Raw genomic sequence first — 21,034 nt, forward strand, 5'->3', positions numbered from 1 at the left:
GATGAAGTCAGTGCAAATCAAGAAATGAAAAAGTTAGTCAAGTATGACAGCGGCTTAAAATTTATGCAGAAGTGTGTTTTCATGAAAGCTCTCGTATAAAGAGGGAAAGAAATAAGAAAAGACACAAAATTATTAATACAACATGTTATTGCTAATTGTATTAACACCAAACGAAGATTAAATGTTAGAAAATATAACGTTGGTAAAAGAAGAAAATGTTAAGTCAAGACCGAAAGACTAGTTTTGCTACACTTGTCATGTTATAAGTGTTATGCTGTAATCAATATCGAAAACAAAATAGCAACGAAAACGTAAAATGGAAACAGAAGGATAAATTTTTTCACAACTGTTGTGGTTACAAAGCACACATTTACCAATATTTTGTCAAGTCCGAGGGACCAATTTTCATATATGTTTAGTCGAAACACAAATCGATTTGCGTTATATTGTAACTCTATGATATTTTCATATAAAAATTTGTAAAATTTTCCTGGTTATAAATACATTTTCGAAGTTTTCAAAATATTTTTAAGAAATGTTATTTCCTTTAACTCCTTTGGTGCGTAAACAATATTTTGTTTTATTTAAACAATAAATTCTTGTATTTTGTTATTTCAATTTATGTAGTTAATCACTTTTGCCATTTCCTCGATTATATCCGAAGCTCGCTACATCATTTATACCTGTATAATGTTACACATGCGTGCTTTAGGCAGACCATCAACTTAATTCGCAGAAATCGCAGGTATTATGCAGTTGTTTTTGCTCTTTGTACTGTTTTTTTTTACTTCTACATACAAATATGGGCAACAAATTGCATGAATGTGTAGTGTTGTACGTTAAAAAGATGCATCAAATCAGTGATGGTAAAAGCACTTATTTAGGGGGACGAAAAAGTACTAAAGTTTTGCAAAGAATTGATTAAGAACTGTTTTAAGGATGAAAAAGTGCTCACAACATATATCATGAGTTAACTGACATTTTTGTTTTCGTATTGAACTAGAGCTGAACTAGAACTGAACTAGAACTTAACTAGAACTGAACTAGAACTGAACTAGAAACTGAACTAGAACTGAACTAGAACTGAACTAGAACTGAACTAGAACTGAACTAGAACTGAACTAGAACTGAACTAGAACTGAACTAGAACTGAACTAGAACTGAACTAGAACTGAACTAGAACTGAACTAGAACTGAACTAGAACTGAACTAGAACTGAACTAGAACTGAACTAGAACTGAACTAGAACTGAACTAGAACTGAACTAGAACTGAACTAGAACTGAACTAGAACTGAACTAGAACTGAACTAGAACTGAACTAGAACTGAACTAGAACTGAACTAGAACTGAACTAGAACTGAACTAGAACTGAACTAGAACTGAACTAGAACTGAACTAGAACTGAACTAGAACTGAACTAGAAGAACTAGAACTGAACTAGAACTGAACTAGAACTGAACTGAACTAGAAGAACTAGAACTGAACTAGAACGGAACTAGAAACTGAACTAGAACTGAACTAGAACTGAACTAGAACTGAACTAGAACTGAACTAGAACTGAACTAGAACTGAACTAGACTGAACTAGAACTGACTAGAAACTGAACTAGAACTGAACTAGACTGAACTAGAACTGAACTAGAACTGAACTAGAACTGAACTGAACTGAACTAGAACTGAACTAGAACTGAACTAGAACTGAACTAGAACTGAACTAGAACTGACTAGAACTGAACTAGAACTGAACTAGAACTGAACTAGAACTGAACTAGAACTGAACTAACTGAACTAGAACTGACTAGAACTGAACTAGAACTGAACTAGAACTGTGAACTAGAACTGAACTAGAACTGACCTAGAACTGAACTAGAACTGAACTAGAACTGAACTAGAACTGAACTAGAACGAACTAGAACTGAACTAGAACTGAACTAGAACTGAACTAGAACTGAACTAGAACTGAACTAGAACTGACTAGAACTGAACTAGAACTGAACTAGAACTGAACTAGAACTGACTAGAACTGACTAGAACTGAACTAGAACTGAACTAGAACTGAACTGAACTAGAACTGAACTAGAATGACTAGAACTGAACTAGAACTGACTAACTGAACTAGAAACTGAACTAGAACTGAACTAGAACTGAACTAGAACTGAACTAGAACTGAACTAGAACGAACTAGAACTGACTAGAACTGAACTAGAACTGACTAGAACTGAAACTAGAACTGAACTAGAACTGAACTAGAACTGAACTAGAACTGAAATAGAACTGAACTAGAACTGAACTAGAACTGAACTAGAACTGAACTAGAACTGACATAGAACTGAACTAGAACTGAACTAGAACTGAACTAGAACTGAACTAGAACTGACTAGAAACTGAACTAGAACTTGAACTAGAACTGAAACTAGAACTGACTAGACTGACTATAACTGAACTATAACGGAACTAGAACTGAACTAGAACTGAACTAGAACTGAACTAGACTTAACTAGAACTGAACTAGAACTGAACTAGAACTGAACTAGAAATGAACTAGAACTGAACTAGAACTGAACTAGAACTGAAACTAGAACTGAACTAGAACTGAACTAGAACTGAACTAGAACTAACTAGAACTGAACTAGACTGAACTAGAACGGAACTAGAACTGAACTAGAACTGAACTAGAACTGAACTAGAATGAACTAGAACTGAACTAGAACTGAACTAGAACTGAACTAGAACTGAACTAGAACTGAACTAGAACTGAACAAGAACTGAACTAGAACTGAACTAGAACTGAACTAGAACAGAACTAGAACTGAACTAGATCTGAACTAGAACTGAACTAGAACTGAACTAGAACTGAAACTAGAACTGAACTAGAACTGAACTAGAACTGAACTAGAACGAACTAGAACTGAACTAGACTGAACTAGAACTGAACTAGAACTGAACTAGAACTGAACTAGAACTGAACTAGAACTGAAACTAGAACTGAACTAGAACTGAACTAGAACTGAACTAGAACTGAACTAGAACTGAACTAGAACTGAACTAGAAACTGAACTAGAACTGAACTAGAACTGAACTAGAACTGAACTAGAACTGAACTAGAACTGAACTAGGACTGAACTAGAACTGAACTAGAACTGAACTAGACTGAACTAGAAGAACTAGAACTGAACTAGACTGAACTAGACTGAACTGAACGAACTAGAACGAACTAGAACTAGAACTGAACTAGAACTGAACTAGAACTGGACTAGAACTGAACTAGAACTGAACTAGAACTGAACTAGAACTGAACTAGAACTGAACTAGAACTGAACTAGATCTGAACTAGAACTGAACTAGAACTGAACTAGAACTGAACTAGAACTGAACTAGTACTGAACTAGAACTGAACTAGAACTGAACTAGATCTGAACTAGAACTGAACTAGAACTGAACTAGAACTGAACTAGAACTGAACTAGAACTGAACTAGAACTGAACTAGAACTGAACTAGAACTGAACTAGAACTGAACTAGAACTGAACTAGAACTGAACTAGAACTGAACTAGAACTGAACTAGAACTGAACTAGAACTGAACTAGAACTGAACTAGAACTGAACTAGAACTGAACTAGAACTGAACTAGAACTGAACTAGAACTGAACTAGAACTGAACTAGTACTGAACTAGAACTGAACTAGAACTGAACTAGAACTGAACTAGAACTGAACTAGAACTGAACTAGAATTGAACTAGAACTGAAAAAGAACTGAACTAGAACTGGATCTGCACTAAGTATAACTTAACAAGAACTATAAGTGAACTAGTTCTTAGTTATTACCCGAACTACTTTTACCCATTGTTCCCCTCAATATCAACTCCAATATTTAGCTAACAACAAAAAATGTTGTGGCATTGTTTAAAGATGATGCACCATATTCAGTAAACATGTACGATGTTTAAAATACTACATGTATGTATATAAAATTGGTATTTTTTATTGTTGTTATACGTTATTTTTTTTTTTTTTTTTTTTCAAAAAAGGGTTAATAAACTTTAAAAGAGCATTAAGTATTTAATGAATGAACATAAGTAATAAAAACGGCATGCATTGAAGAAGCGAAAATAAAACAATTTACAAGAAGTTTTACCTGATTTGCCATAGTGCAAATGAATTATAAAAACATTTGTTTTTTTTTTCTAAATTCCCCACTACAGAGTTTGATGTGTAAATGGGAAAAACACACAGTCCGTGAATGACTAAATGAGTCAATTTGCAAAACGAAGATTTAAATTGAAATTTAAAAACTAACAAAAACACAAGTCATTGGTAAGAAAAGGGGTGGGTGTAGGTTTCAGACTTAAATGGCTTATATTGAATTAAACCGTAGAGTCATGCAGAAACTAGTTTATAACTCGTAATTAGAGGTGAAGGACAAGGTTAAGGAGGTTAATATGGTAAAGAATAAGCAATAGTTGTGATGAAATACATTCTCAGCAAAATTAAATGCAATTCTTGGGTTTTTATTAATTACTAATTAAACTCGTAATTTTTTGTATTATACATACATATATAAAGTATGTAATTAGCTTTTGTTTATTAACTATATTCAAATAGTGAAAGGCTTATATGAGGTGACTTTTAGCTTACAACAACTAACTATTATGGATATTTTTAAAGTTGTAAGAAAAAATCCCAACAAAGAAAATTTATTGTGGTTGCAACCACAGTTTATTTTTGCGAATTGATGCAATTATTATTATTATTTTATTTATATTTGTTTTTTTATTCCATATTGCCATTGACCATAATTTTGTTCTACTTAATTGAATTGACTTTATTTAAACCCTGAATAAATTGTGACTCAATTTATTATAAATTCAAGATACAATCACAACAGCTTGTACAATACAGTGGAGAGTTAAAATATAGTAATGGTTAAAATGAAACTTAATGGAATCGACTCTGATAAGAAATTGATTGCAAATAATTGTTAGGGTGATTGATTTATGATTGATTTGATTTAGAATACAAATGGGCTGCACTATTTTACCCTAGCTTCTGTAATGCCCGATTTTCAATGTCATTTTAAGGAAATCCAAAATATACAATACACCAAAGTTAGGAATAATTCTATCAAGGAAATATGCATTCAAAGTGTAACTCTTTTGAAAAATTCATAATTTTGGCAATTTTTGGACATTACGAAATTGACTGAAGAAAGGCCATGTTTGTATTTGACATTTCCTCACTAGGAGTGAAATTGGCTTCACAATTCTTTCAGTTTAGCATAAATCATATGCTATTTTAACACTTCCTCGGGGCATGTTAATGATCTTCACCATCCTGGTGTTATTGCAATACGCGGAAATACCTCTAGTCTGTCAGGACCATAAACTAGAGGTGTCAAATGTCTCATCGGCCTTTCCTTGTAATGATTTGACCTGGTAACCGATAGCCCACATGGTAGAGTTTCGGACTTTGCCTTCTGTCGGTTATTGCAGAGGTCCCTTAGTGGTGCATTTGGTAGCAATCTCGCGGGAAGAGAATATTGTTTAAAAGACTGATATTATTGAGATAAGAGATATTTTGGGACTGGGAAGCGTTGGAAGTGAATTGGTGTCAAGTGTATATGATACAGGATGGATGTAGGGATATATATCCGTTTACCTAGAGTGAGTGTGTCGGATGCTTTTCCTTTAATAAGCTCACTCTATGGTTAAATTGTATCGACGACCATGTGACTGCTGTGGTCGAAAGTGTACAACTTAATCCAAGAACATCGATCGCAATAAGTCAAAATCTACAGAGTACTAATTACGGACTTTTTATGGATTAAAATAGTAGATATAGGCGTCTTGGAAACTTCGGATCTAGGATTAGAAATTTGAAGTCATTTTCATATTTATACCGTTACTGACCGATGCTATTCGATCCATTAGGGAGATACAATAAAATCTTCGTTACTGACCGATGGTATTCGATCCATTAGGGAGATACAATAAAACCTTCGATAAAATTAACCTACCGTATTATAAAGAGATCTAAATAGGTCAATAACTTATACGTTAATGTATTCAACATTTTACTCCCTTTATCCCAGAGATTAAAGCTTTAAAATTTTTCGTATTTGCGAAGATATCGTCCTATGAAGATTTTGTCGATTATAGTTATTAAGATTTAGTTAAAATAACTCTAGGAAGAATGAAGATATGACAAATGTTGTATAACCGATTGAACTTTCAGATGACATAACATATTTAACAAATAAAGGTATCTTCCTGCTGTTATAACTTCTCAAATATGGTAAAAACGGGGGGTTTTTAAAGTTTAGGACGCCATAGAACCATATTAATCCATAAAAGTAAATGTCATTGTTTTCAAAACGAGAACGTTCTAGCCAGAGCTCCTACTTTTTAGCGATAATTTTTATGGCATTTTGATTTCTGGAAATCATGGTTTTAAACTTAAGCTATTATTGCTAATAACCACAGATATCATTTTAACAAAGTTAGAACATTTTCTTCACTTCTCAAAGTATAGCACCTAGTTCTATTAATTATCTCCTAACTGTATTTACATTAATAGCAGCACAACAAAAACGTACCGCTACATTAAATACATAGAAACAATACAAAACAACAACCTTTAAAATACAAATATATTTTATGTTTTCGACTGAAAAAAACATAAAATAGTTAACAATAATTTGTTGTAAACTAAACAATAGATCATTAAAACTTTAAAATTCCCAGCAATTTCCCCTCCCTAAAATAATTAACAACCTCAACAAAGAAGACAACGACAGCGACAACAACATGTTGCAAAGCGATAAATAACATAACAACGACAAATATTTGAAGTTTACAAGAAAAAAAACTAAAAGAAAACTCACCATATCTTCTTCATCCTCCATACAATTAACATCCAACAATTGACGTTTCCATGCTAGTACGGAGCTGGCTATATTTTGTTCAAATATAGATGAAGTTGAGGAAGGAGGTGGCACGACTTTCGCCCTGGCACCAGCATATTTAACACTTTCACTTGCACTGCATAAAGATTTATCCAAAATTTCCCTTTTTGTGGGCGAAACAGGTGAAGAGGAGGCCGATGTTGAGGGTGAGGAGCAGTTGGAAGAGCAATTTTTAACATATCTTAGTTTTGAGGGCGGTATAGGACTTAATGATTTTCCCAAACCACTATCATTGTTTACCTGCTCCTTGGGTTTGGCAAAATATCTCGAGGAATGTATGCGATCATAATCATAGATAATGGCTCTTAATTTGGGTTCTGTTAAACTATAAAATATGCCTATATTACGATACCAATGATGTCTTAAACTGCAGCTTATGGTGGAGGCCAAGGTGGCAGTACTGCTGGCAAATTCGGTTATAGTACTGCCACTTAAGGAAGAGGAGGTACCAATAGAACTATTTAAACTGAGATTAGAACGTATGGTAGAATTACGATCGGAGGTTAAAGATAAAGATCTCTTTTGTTTGGCAAACACAAATTCCTCATCGGGTTCCCAATTATTGTGATCCTCTTCTTCCTCTATTAAAATATCATCGGATATTAATATTTTGGGTATTTCCGAATTGGGAGATTCTTGTTTGATTTTCTCTTTTAAGGCTTTCAAATCATAATAATCATCATCGGTTTGATAGCGTTCCGCAACTTTACCCTTAGTTTCAAACTTCCATATGGGCTGATAAATGGACTCTTCCTCTTTGGGAGCTGCACTATCAGTTTCCGTTTTAAGATTATTGGCAGGCACTGTCATGTTGTGAGCAAATCTTTTTATTTCCGCCGTAGGTGAGAGTTTAGTTTTAGGATCTCGTTTTGGTACTTGGGGTGGAGTTTTCACTTTTTGTTTTTCTTTATCTAGAGATTTATTTAAAACACTTGTAGTACACTTATCTGGTTTTAAAACATTTGCCGTAACTGATTTTTGCATTAATAATGACTCATGGTCGTTTTCAGACGAATTTTGCGCGCAGTTATAACTATTTGTTATGTTCAAGTCAAGCTTCAAATTGCTACTAACGCATGTTAACTCTCTCATTGTTGTTTCAGGCTTCTTAGTCGTCGTGGTCGTAGTCGTGGTGATCGCCGTACTTGTTGCTGTTTTCTCACAGTAATTGTAAAATTGTTTAAATTTTCTCACCAATTGTTTATTTGGGATTTTATAGGCGATCGTGCGAGTCTTGTTATTTGTTTGATAAATAAATTGTAAAAATACTTTTAGATATTTATCGTAACATATGATGGACGTATTTAAACCACTGGATAGTTGCTGTTGATTTATCAATTGTATTACATCTAGTATTTGTGTAGGAAAGTGTTGTGATATGGACTGGGGATTATCACCAAATGTTTGCAGTTGTAACGAGGGTAGAGGTGAAGATGGTTCAGTAGTGATTTCTTCTTCGTTTTCAACTTTTTCACACTTTTGAGATTCTTGTATTGTTGTTAAGTTTATGGGTTTTGAGTCTAACTCTGATTGCTCTTCATTGGCCAGAGTTAATTGATTTGTTCTTTCCTGTTCCAAAAGGGCCTCAAATGCCTCTAAAACATTACGTTCATGTATACCACGTCGTTTATCCGTTATTATTAAATCCCAACCATTAACGGGAGATTTTGCTGCACGACTACCTAAATGCAATTCCTCATTAAGAGCTGTCATACTAGTATCAGGTGTAGTGGTAACGGTATTATGCTCAGTTTTTGTTTTATGTAGAGAATTGGGATTCTCATTTTCATTATTATTCTCGAGAGCTATTTTTACTCTTTCTCCCGGTATTACACTCTGTTGTTGGTAGACATTGTGATCGTAGTTGTTTACTTTGTTATTGTTGTGCAAATTGAATAGTTCTTCCCCGGTATATTGTTGTTGTTGTTGCTGATGTAGTTGTTGATGATCTTCTAAACGCAGGTACATACCTTGACGTTTATGTCTGTTATTACTATTATGATTATGTGCTGTCATTGTTGTTGTTGTACTTGTCAAATTTGCTTGACGTAAAGGTATGTCAGTGCTAATGCTGTTGTTGTTTTTGTTATTAGTATAACTGTCATTATTATTGACACCTGCCATAGCCTTAACATTGTCAATTTGCTGTTGCTGCTGTTGCTTCGTCTGCTTACTGTCTTTCGTTTTCAGCATTTGTTTATTTATAATATTCGCCATGAATTCCTCAACCATTAACTGATAACAATCTGGCTGTTGTTGTAGATCCTCTTCCTCCTCTCTTTCCTGCAATTCCCAAGAATCTATAGATGTCATAGAGTTATGAGATATTAACGTTTGTATTTCCGTTAAATCACCACAATCACGACTAACGTGTTGCAGTTGTTGTTGTAGTAAATTTTTAAAATTTTGTAAATTTTTGGTGCGATTAGTCACTGCTGGCGCCTTACAAGAAATTAACACATTTTTCGAGGGTATAGACTTTGGATAACACAACGTATCTTGATCGACTTCGTTGCCGCCGTTCATGAAAGTATTGTAAGCGTGAATTTCACGACGCAATGATGTCATCCACTGACAAACACTGTTGTTCAAATATATAGTAGCGGCAGCAGCCGTAAGTTCTGTTTTAAACTCTGATGAGACAGTATCTATAGAACTAACTGAAGGTTGGGTTCTTAGAAATTTAGCTTTGGAAATTCTTGGTTTTTTATTGCAACTATTACTGGATTGTGTTAGCGATTGTGTGGAGTTGAACTCCTCCTGACTAACGGACAAATCACTTTGTTTTAATCTACCATAAATATGCTGATCACTGCAACTGGTGCCACTGCGTTTTAGTTCGCAAATTTTTTGCAAATCAAAGGTTTCTTTGGTATGAAAAACCTGCTCGTAACCCTCTACGTGATGTATAATTTCCAAAGGTTTCCTTACAGCACTTGTAGAACTTAAAGTATTCTTTGGTTTTCTTAAAGTATCCCACAAATTGGTAAATATTTTTGGTTTATTAGATTTATTAAACGATTTCGATTTATTTAATTTAACTTTTTTCTTTTCCTTAACACTTTTCTCTATTAACAGTTCTTCACTGCCTACTTTTATGAATTCTTCTTCTTCTCTTTTCACTTCTACCGATTCCCGACATTTACACTCTGAACTATTACTTCCACTGTATATAACTCCACAAAATTCACAAATATTTTCATAAATATTATTACTTAAACTGCCCTCGGGCGTATCACTTCTTAAGGCTCCCACACCATTAACTATACACTCGCAAAAGGTGCACAATGGACCGCGTGCATTGAAAACACCATAATTGCAACCACGACATAAATTTTCATAGATATTGGCACGTGGTCCCACCAATGCACTGCGAAAATATTTTTGCAATAATATCTTTTTATCAAAATTTGTATCTTTAGAACTAAAACTAATATTCTCGTATTCGTATTCGGTTGGGCTAACGGAGTTGGTGTCACGCGTTTCCTGTTCGTTTATATCCGCGGCATTTGTTGTGTTTCTAACGAAGCGGTAATCGTTATTGAATGTTTCGCTCTTGGTTGTTGCTTGTTCAGCCAGTGAATGATCTGGTTTCGTACTCCGGCCATTGTTATTGTTGTTATTGATCGTATAATTCTCGTAGAGCGGCACAACTTGTTGATTATTTTGTGTCTTTTTCGTCGGGCCATGGTGGTTGTAGTTGCTGCTGTTGTTGTTGTTGTTTTTGTGGTTATTGTTTAGTTTATATTTGGTTGTCTCTTCGTCGTCTTGACTCATGTTTTCTTTATGATATTTTTGTTTTTCTATTCTTTGTTTATTTTCTTTTAAATTTTATCTGTAAAGAAGCATTTGTATTCGTATTCGTATTTGTTTTCAAATTTATTTATTTTTCTCTCTTTCAGTGGTATCTTCTACTCACTGTATTACTCTTTTAATTAACTCTCCCTATCTGTCATATTGTGTTATCTCGAGTTGTGTGTGTTTTTTTCTATTTGTATTTTTTTTAATAAATTTTTTATTGTTTATTATGATTTATTTGAAACTTTTGAACTTCTCTCTTTAATTTTTTATTTTTTCGTAATTTGGTTTACATGTAGTAGTAGTGGTTGGTTGGATTGTGTTCTGCTGTAACTTTATCTCGGGGGTTATAGGCTTTTAATTGATCGTTTTGTGTTTTAGTTTTTATTTTCAACATTTTTCAGTTCTGAGCTCAATGAAATATTACATTACTTCAATACCGTTCGTTGGGTGTTTGTTTAGTGCTTTTAAGCACTATGGGTTGTTGAATGTTAAATTTGTGTAAAAAATAATGTTACTAATATTCAGCTATAGTATTTTATTTTAAGTTATTAGCTTCTATTGGGTTATGTCTCTGTAAAGTCCAACCTTAAGTTAATATAGGTTCAGAAACTGACTATTTTTCTGGATCAGACTTATATATGTATGTCAAATCTGCGTCACAACACAACTTCATTTAAGACAAGTCTGTCTCATGTGTTACATACAACCCTCGTAGATCCCATTCGCGCTAAATTAACTTGGTATTAACCAGCCCAATTATATCTTTCGTGAAGAGAATTCTAAGCCAAAGGATTATAATCTCAGAAATGCGACCACAAAGATGCTATACTCGGAATTTGGCATTAAAGACGCTTCTTTAGGATTATTATGATGTTTCTTGAATCACTCAGTAGCTGGAGCATTTGATAAACCCATCGAAAATAAAATTTATACTCTTTACGAGAATATACAAGACTCCAGAACTCATTCTATCTGATTTAAATGAAAGTGTAAAATATCTGAGAGTTATGATAGTATAAAATATCTGGGATTTATCCAGGAAAAGCTACCATGGAACTTGAACGCAAAATCAAGAGACTGCCAAGCTCCGACTGCGGCCTTATACTGATGTAAAGGGTAAAAAAATAAACCTGGGATATTAATCCAAAGAATACCAAAATGCTTTTCAATATGGTCAACTACAGTCACAAGCTTTGTTAAGTCTTTCGAGAGTACACCTATGAAACACAATTGCAGTGGTTACTGGCCAGTGGCCTCTCGGCTTTTAGGACTTTTGTCAGAAGATTGAATCTTCCAAAGAACGATTTCTGCAGATCATGGCAAAGGAAATCAAGAGAATATCACTAATTTTCTCTGTCACTGGCCTTACATTCTCTATCACATCGCTAACTCTAAGTTATTGATAAAATCTTTAAATGGGGTCGCTTCGAAAACTACTAATAATAGATCGATCTCTGGGAAAGATCGTGTTAAACGCCTTGGAAATATCAAAGGTGATCTTGATGAAATTTGGATTATATATTTTGATCCGAATAAATCGCTTTAACAGCACAAATTCCAAAGAATATATTTGTATTAATTAATGAAACTCTTTCGAGCTTAGGAAAAAGAATTTCTTTACAATAATTAGGGAAGAAATTAAGCTTTATTTATCGGCTTAGGAAATGATTACCCTGCAAAAGTTATTGGAGAACATAATCCATTTAAGTAATCCAAAAACAACTCGCCTGTAAATATTATTGATCATGTTTATTGTTTTTTAAAACAACATGGTCCATAGCCTGTATTAGTTTGGAGCAGTCCTAGTCCTTTGAGTAGTACTCTTTAAACGCGTTTGCGGAGTATTCTCAATTTTTTAAGGGTATTCGTTTGGAGCAGTCCTAGTCCTTTGAGTAGTACTCTTTAAACGCGTATGCGGAATATTCTCAATTTTTTCAGGGTATTAAGAAGAGTGAAAATTAAGGAAAACCAACGAATGAAAAGATTTGATGTAAAACCAGACGAAAAAGTTTTTCTACCCCGATCTCTGATTCAATAAGATCTTGCATTTTTAAGTAGCGTATAAGTTTGGGAGTTTTTGTTATTCCTTCAGATTCTCAAAAGACCTCTCTGCGTCTGAATGCAGAGATTTTCTAATTCAGATGAAATCAAGATTTTAGTTTTCATATTTTTTCAAATTGAAAAGTCGAATCAAATCGTGGATCATTGAACAAATAGCCTTATAGTAACTATAAGTTTGAACGCACTTAATGTTTCAAAGTTATCATTCAGACTCCGTGTTACCAAGAGGTGCAAGAACTACCACTTCATACTTATCATATTGTGAAGTGAGTAGATACACTTGAAATACATATGTTTTGGTTGATATACTAATCACCCAAGGTAGTACACTCCGATTTATTATATACATTGGCCTTCTAGGATTGTATGATTTCAATAGCCAAGCCATGGGAAAATTTGCATCATTGAAATGCTTAGACAACCCTCATGGATCTTCAGTACGGATCCATGACTGAGTCGCTCTAAAACACCGTACATCAGATATCTTGTTAAAATATTGCTCTGGACTCTCTCAAAATCCTAATGAGTGTGATCTAATCAAATTTGTTATAAATACCGCATCCACGAATTAAGTAGAGAATATTAAATGGACTTAACCCTCTAATTTACTGACAAACTAAAGTATAGCATCGATGTAATGGAGCCTTTAAAAATGAACTATACTGAGGAGTCTGGAAGTGATATTTAAAAGAGAAAACAGATTTTTGAATCATTGAATTCTCCCTTCAGTAACCCATTTTTACTTCTAGTTCATGTGCCTAGTAATTCTTTAGAAGCTTAAAATTTTTCATATTTAAAAATATCTGCAACCCATAGTGCTTTTAAAAGATATTTTTTTTTTATTTATTTTCATTTAAATTTTTTCACTCAGAAAAAACGACCATAAACCAAACAGCCAACGAATTAAGAACATTTTGTCTGGTAGAGTTTTGTCTTTCAATTTAATTTATTTTCAACAACAACTTCTTAAAAAATGTCTTTTATTTTTTGTAACTTTTTTTATTGGTTTCATTTTATTTTTATTGTTTTTTAATTTTTTATTTGTTTGTTTGTATTCCAAATCCACAAGTAGTTCTCAATATATGGATACATACAAATGGAACGAAACGGCTTTAATGACTCATGGTTTATTAATGTTTATTTTTTATAATTCTTTTTGTTGTTGCTGTAAGAGTATCTTTAAAATTGTTAAAGTTTGTTATAGTGTTTATATTCACAGTTTGTATTTTTTTTTTCAATTATTTGCAAAGCGTTCTTTAAAAACAGCTTTTTTAGATTTTTTTTATTCTATTATAGTCGTTATATCTTTTTTTATTTAATTGTTTGATTAAATAACAACAATAAAAACACATTAATAAAATATTAAACAGGTGTTTTTTTTTTGTTATTGTTTATTATAGTTTGTGTAGTTTTTAATTTTAATTTATTTGAGTGTTTGATAAATTTGTTAAATATTGTTGTTGTTTTTTTTTTATAAATATTTATTCTCACTGATTATTTAAATATGCAATGTGAATCTTTCGTTTTTGTTGTTTTCATATTTCATTAGTGTGTGTATGTGTAAATGTATTTGAGTTTATTTAAAAATCTCTCAGTATCAAGTGTGTTTTTAAAGAAAACTTAATTGTTCATTCATATTTTTGAATCGATCATTTTTGTATTCAAAACATTTGGTGATTGGAACAGGAGAGTGTTAAATAGAATGTAAACTACAGTATGACATGTCTTAAGGAAGACAAAATTAAAGGTAAAACTCTTTAGAAACGACACACAGACCGACGGACGGACAGACGGAAGGACATAGCTTATTTTTAGGTTAATCTTCAAATTTGTAAATCAGTTGATATTTTTCTATAGCTTTAAAATCAAGTACAATTTTCCAGAAGTTTGATTAGGTTTAATAAAACTATATATTTTATTTTTGTATTTTGGATCTGTCACTTCTGTTCTTTCATTAAAAATTTGTATCTAAAAAAAAACACACACACAAATAAGTCATCAGGTTGGGATGGAATACAAATGAGGTGATAGAAATATGTTATGAAGTGTCATCATAAACATCTTTTTTAATGTGATGACACTTTTCAAATGACATGTCAGCCATATAAAAATTTTATTATTTCTGTTAAGAAACAAGTAGATATAAAATATATATTTAAAATTCAGTTCGTATGCTGTAGATACAGGTGCTAAACTACAATATATGTATGTAAATATTAATGCATTAAAGCTTAAGTTCGCCTAAATTCTTAAATTATACAGCGATTGACCCATTGGTAACAGATAATTTGGTTTAGTGTTACTTGATTCATAAATGTATATGTATTTTGATATTAAACGCATCCGAGCAAAATCCGCTTTTAGACTCAAAGTATCTGGAATGTTGAGGTTGAATAGTGATCAAAACCTTATCTTACGATTCAGGAACTAAAAATAGCATTTACTCGGCAAAAAGCACTCACTAGTATTGAAGTATCAGGGGCTCTATTCGGAAGAACAATATTCATAGCTTGAATATGCCAAGCTATGAATATTGTTCTTCCGAATATCATCAAATCTTATCACTATTATGGTCCTTCGAGCTTAAGTTTTTAAGAGAAAATGCTGCTCTGCTAAACAAATATCAGGTCCACTAAACGATTGATCTTGTTACATGCCTTGTACTTACAATTCAAAAACTGACTCGAAAATTTGAACTCGAGATCGACCAAAAAAATTAATATTCAGATTTAATTTGAAAGTGAACATGATTTCAATAATAAAGTTGAGGAATTAGAAACATTGCAGTCAGATCCAGAGAGGAATAATTCCTAAACGATCAAATATGTAGTTAAAATAATGACAGACGAGATACAAGGTATCAAACAGACCAGATTTCTTAATGAAATGGCGAAATAATAAGAAGTATGTTAGATTTGGCTAATCAAGAAAGGAAAGAGACTGGCATCTTTTTAGGTACACTGATCAACAGCTGTAAACTCTCGATTCTTGGCAGACTCAATATGCTTGCACTCGGCTGATCTATTGAGACTACTTTCTGACTAGCGAAGATCATGTGGCCCATATACAACCCACTACGGTCACAAGCCTTGTTAAAACTTTCAAGATCACAGCTATGAAACACAATTGCAGTGGTAACTATACTTTTTGGACTTATGCCACAGGATTTAATCTTCAAAAAAATGATTTCTTCAGATATTATTATGACAAAGGAAAAGAAGAGAACTTTCTCTGTCACTGCCCTAACTCTCAGTTATTTATAAAACCGTTAAATGACTACTAATATAGGGTGATGTCTGAGCAAGATCGTAAGCAATTTTTTCTGAGAAAAGAGCACCATGGCACACTGTGTCGATCGCCTTGGAGATCTTGATGAAACTTGGACGAGATACAAGGTATCAATTATGTTCTTTCGAGCTTGAGTATTGAAAGTTTCATGTACACTAAACAATTGATCGTGTTATACAGCTTGCATTTTTAAGTGACGGATTATTAACTTATACTTACAGTTCATACACTGAAATGACCAATGGCTCGAGAACTTGAACTCGAGATTGATCTGGTAAATTGATATTCGAATTTAATTTGTAACTGTCCCATACTAGTAATCAATAATAATTTCAGATCCAGAGAGGAATAATACCTAAAAGATCAAATAGTCATTATATAACATCAGACGTCGAGACAATAATTTTAATTCCATAATTGAAATTACTTTGACCCTACTGTTGCAAGGAATAAATCATTGTTCTTCTAGCTTAAGCTAAACGATTGATCGTATTACACACCTTGCACTTGCAATTGACGAAATATTCGCCTAAACTTACACTTTAAAAATTGAAATGATCAATGGCTTTAGAGCTTGAACTCGAGATCGATCAGGGAAATTAATATTCAAATGTAATTTGTAACTGTGTAATACTGAAATTTTATTTCAATAGTTTAGTTGAGGCGAATAATTTGTTAACAATCAAATAGTCACAATAATATAGCAGATGTGTATATGCTTCTCCTAGCTTAAGCTTTTAAGAGAAAGGCACCTTTGCAAAATTAGATTTTGCACTTAAAGTTTCAATGAGGCATGATCGTATATGAACTTTGTATATACTTCCAAGTGGCGGAATATCAGTCTAAACTAATAGTTCAAAAATTATAGTTCGAACGATAAAATCAAAATTGATGCAATAGAGAAAATAATATTAAAATTGAATTTGCAGCTAACGACCAATACTGGGAGCTCTACTGCAAAAAATTCTTTAATTTAATAGTAGAATTTAATTAGAAACAGATCAGATGCGAAGAGAAATCATTTCTTAGCGATCAAATAATAATATTAATAATTGAGAAGTTTAGGAGATGATGACAGAGTTTCAGTATACTATATGGTCCTTCGAGCTTATACTCGAAATTAAGTCAAAAAAATGTTAATAGTTTCAATACATTCAACATCAGATGGCCTAATGTGTACAATGTTTTTAAGGCAGAAATTTAGCTTTTAGAAAAAGCGCAAGAAGTTTTCGATAATTAAATGGATAGAAGAGAGTCCTTCTAATCCTTTAACTTTTATTCCTAATGCTCTGTGATTCTGTATTACATTGACCCTTTCATGATCTAAACGCAGAACAGAGTCTAATCATTCATTGTAAAGCCTCGCTCAGATTTCTCGGAGGCACTGTACTCAAAACAAAGTCCCTACACAGAGGGAAAAATAAATATACACGCCTGATACCAAATTGACACCAAACTGTTTATAATTTTTCAATACCATCCGTTGTCAAAGTATAACACTATGTCATGTTGACAACATTGCAACAATTCGTTGTCGAAATCTAAATTTTATACACATCCGTTGTGTAAATGTTAAGAAACGTGGTAAGCTCACTATTGGCAACGGATTGTTTGTCAATAGTGAGCTTTAGATTTTAGATTTCGACAACGAATTGTTGCAATGTTGACAACGTTGCGTTGTCCTTCAATGTAACATTATTCTTCTAAAAACTAGATTTGCAAAACTATTTCTATTCAAAAATCCAACATTAGAAACATTTTCCCGTTTAGTTCATAACTAAAAGTTTCCACTGTACAATCATTTATATTTCAACACTAAAAATGAATAATTATATTCGCTTATCACACCACCAAACATGTCAACACACAATTGATTTTGAATCCAGAAAATAATCATAAAATTTTTTTTAAATGATACATACACACACGAGCCTAAAAACACCAACACATTAAATTCATAATTTTTTTTTTTTTTAAATTTTAAAACAATATTTTTTCATAAAAATTTCACACTAATAACTAAAATTTTTTGTGGGTATAAACAAATTCGTTATGTTTAAACTCTATTTAAGGCCTTTTGTTATCATGTGTAATCATATTTTGTTTTAACTCATGTTTAATTAAACAAAAAATGATTGATTATTTAAATATTTTATAAAATTGTTGTAGTAGTTTAATTTATTTAAATTTTATGGGGTAAATGTAGTTTTTATTGAATATTTTTTTTTATAAATTTTTTTTTGCATGAACGACTTTTTCACAATCAATTAAAATCTATTGCAAAAAATATTTAACTACATATTTGCACGTCCTCAGTGTAATTTTTCAAACGGGGCGTTTATTCAATAGGTGGTCGTACTTTTTTGGGTTTGTTCCATTATTTTGTAATAAACAAATTATAAAAACAAACAATTATTTTGTTAAAAAAAATTTTGTTATTTTTTTTTTTTTAAAGCCACACCAACATTTTTGATTTATAATAAAATATTATTGTTTTCACTATCACTAATGACCGACCGGCTATTAAAAAAAACCTCTAACGACATGGAATCGAGTGAACAAGTGACCGATCGTTCAAACGTGTGTACGTGATATTGAAATCCAACGACTACGACAACGACGCGTTTAGTTTGCAAATTGAAAAACAACTAAACGGGACTTAAGATGCAAAATACTTTCTAGGCGCGCGTACTTAAAGTATGTTTTTCCAACTATACAGCACAGATACATACATACACATACACACTCACAAAGCTACTGAACACACAGATACTATTACAAACGTACAACAGTAAATTGAAGCTTCTTCGCACTTTAATTAATCCTCAAACAACTACAACAAGTAGAACTTTATCAGACTCATTCATAGCTGATGTTGTTCATGTTGTATTCATAATAATAATGATGATCACCACCACCATGATCATTATGATGACGCCCCATAAACTCACACATTACTTTTTGATATAGTACAACATTGACAACAATAAAACAATTCACTGAATTTGTTGTATTTTTTTCAGTAGTCAGTTTGTTTGTTGATTGTTTTTTTTCGTATTTAGACTTATTAGATCTTTCAAAATGATAATTAATAGCAGAGTATTTGAGTTAAATCTCTTTAACAAATGTTCACCCATTTTTTTGTGTAACTCGTTCTCCAAACTACACCATTTCCGACGCGGACTGTTTTTCCACCAAAAGTATAGTGTATAACAGTTTTTTTCTATAGAAATAATGGAAAAACATTATGTATAACAGTTTTTCTATAAAAAAACTCGGCGTATAATAGTTTTTCTTAAAAAGTATTGTATATAAACGTTTTTTTTCTATAAAAAATATCGTGTATAACAGTTTTTATATATAGAAAATATTGTGCATAATGGTATTTTTTATATTTTTGTATAATTGTTTTTTCCTAGTTATTGTGTATAACAATTTTTTCTATATAAAGTATTGTGTATAACAGTTTTTCTCTAGAAAATATTGCGTATAAGAAGAGTTTATTCTATAGAAAATATTATATATAACAGCTTTTTTTATAAAAAAATATTTATTACAGTTTTCTCTACGGGTAAGAAATTCATATTATAGTTTTTCTATATAAAATATTAAATAGAATACTTTTCTATAAAAAATATTGCTTATAGCAGTATTTTCTATAGAGAATATTGTTTATAATAGTTTTCTTTCTATAGAAAATAATGTGTATAAGTGTCTTTTCATTGAGAAATATTATGTATAACAGATTTTTCTTAGAAAGTATTGTGTATACCAGTTTTTTATATAGAATTAATAGAAAAATTCTATATAACAATGTTTTTCTATAACTGATTTTCTTTAAAGTTATTGTTATGAGAGATTTTCTAGAGTTTTTTCTATAGAAATAATAGAAAAATTATGTGTAACACTCAGTGTTGCCACTTTGGTTATTATTAACCAAAATTGGTTATTTTTATTTTGCATGTGTACATGTGAATTATTTTTTCGTTTTGGTTATTTTTTGCAAACAATTGAACTAAATGCTGTTTGCTTTTATTCTAAAAATAAAATTGAAAAAAACTTCTTTTATCTCTAGTTTTAAATCAACTATGTAAATATACATATCGTCCCTGTTTTGAATTTTGGTAATATGTGGAATTTTTTTTTACTATTCGAAATTTTTTTCTGCAATTTGTACATCTACTGGTTATACTTATGTGCACAAAGGTATTTTTCGATATCTTAATTGGTTTAGGATTTAGCAAAAGTACCTATACATTATCCACATATTAAATGAGTTGATTTAAATCATAACAACACCGTAATGTTATTTTATTTACACTAGCCAATCTAACACCGTGAATAATGGATCATCTCTCTCCTTGCTTTTTGGGTCGATTCAAACTCGTCCGTCCTTCCGTTTCTATTGGAACTTTTTATGTAAAGAACTCGCGGTACTTATATGAAAAAACGAAGTAGGCTGTATTTCGCATTTCGATTTTTATGGAATTTGGTGAGAATAGTCTACGTACTTAGTAGATTATGTCCTCCAAATTCAATTTAAAGTATAATTGCAACTTCTATACCTATTTGAAATTTTGCATAAACAGATACTGTGCTAATTTGCCGAAATTCTAAGATAAATGATTTAATAAGAATTAATAAAATATTTTCTGCTAATTGATGCAAGAATAGTATCACAATATCTTTAAAGTATTAATCAACTGATATTTTAAGTAACACAGAGAAGGAAAATTAAATTGTATTGTCTACAAAAGTTGTAATAACATCTAATCTCAATAATCAATAATCGCGATATATGCAAAGATTTGATACTCATGACCTTTGACTTCTACTAAATATCTCACCATGACTTTTAGTTCTTTATTTACATTTTCTAGATGATGTTGTATACTAGTTTTTATTTTACCGTCTTAAATTCT

General features: G+C 31.8%; 2 protein-coding genes across 10 annotated transcripts in view; one reads left to right on the forward strand and one right to left on the reverse strand.

Moving 5' to 3' along the window:
• Positions 1-18,742, reverse strand: part of LOC119604014 — a 32,526-nt gene extending 13,784 nt beyond the window's left edge. For 2 of the 7 annotated variants that reach the window (XM_037956348.1, XM_037956342.1), the window contains exon 1: positions 6,882-14,111. In XM_037956348.1, the coding sequence (XP_037812276.1) occupies positions 6,882-10,739 (3,858 nt within the window). In that variant the 5' untranslated portion in view covers positions 10,740-14,111. Of the gene's footprint in view, positions 1-6,881; positions 14,112-18,577 lie in introns of those variants that run through there. The other 5 variants (XM_037956347.1, XM_037956344.1, XM_037956343.1 and 2 more) reach the window with 5 other exon arrangements.
• Positions 1-21,034, forward strand: part of LOC119604013 (putative uncharacterized protein DDB_G0289263) — a 280,690-nt gene that overhangs the window by 35,640 nt on the left and 224,016 nt on the right. The gene's annotated exons all lie outside the window — the stretch shown is intronic.

Source organism: Lucilia sericata, unplaced genomic scaffold (genome assembly GCF_015586225.1).
Source record: "Lucilia sericata isolate MDLA Ls3-8-SP2 unplaced genomic scaffold, ASM1558622v1 Contig000353F_arrow, whole genome shotgun sequence".
Classification (NCBI taxonomy): Eukaryota; Metazoa; Arthropoda; class Insecta; order Diptera; family Calliphoridae; genus Lucilia; species Lucilia sericata.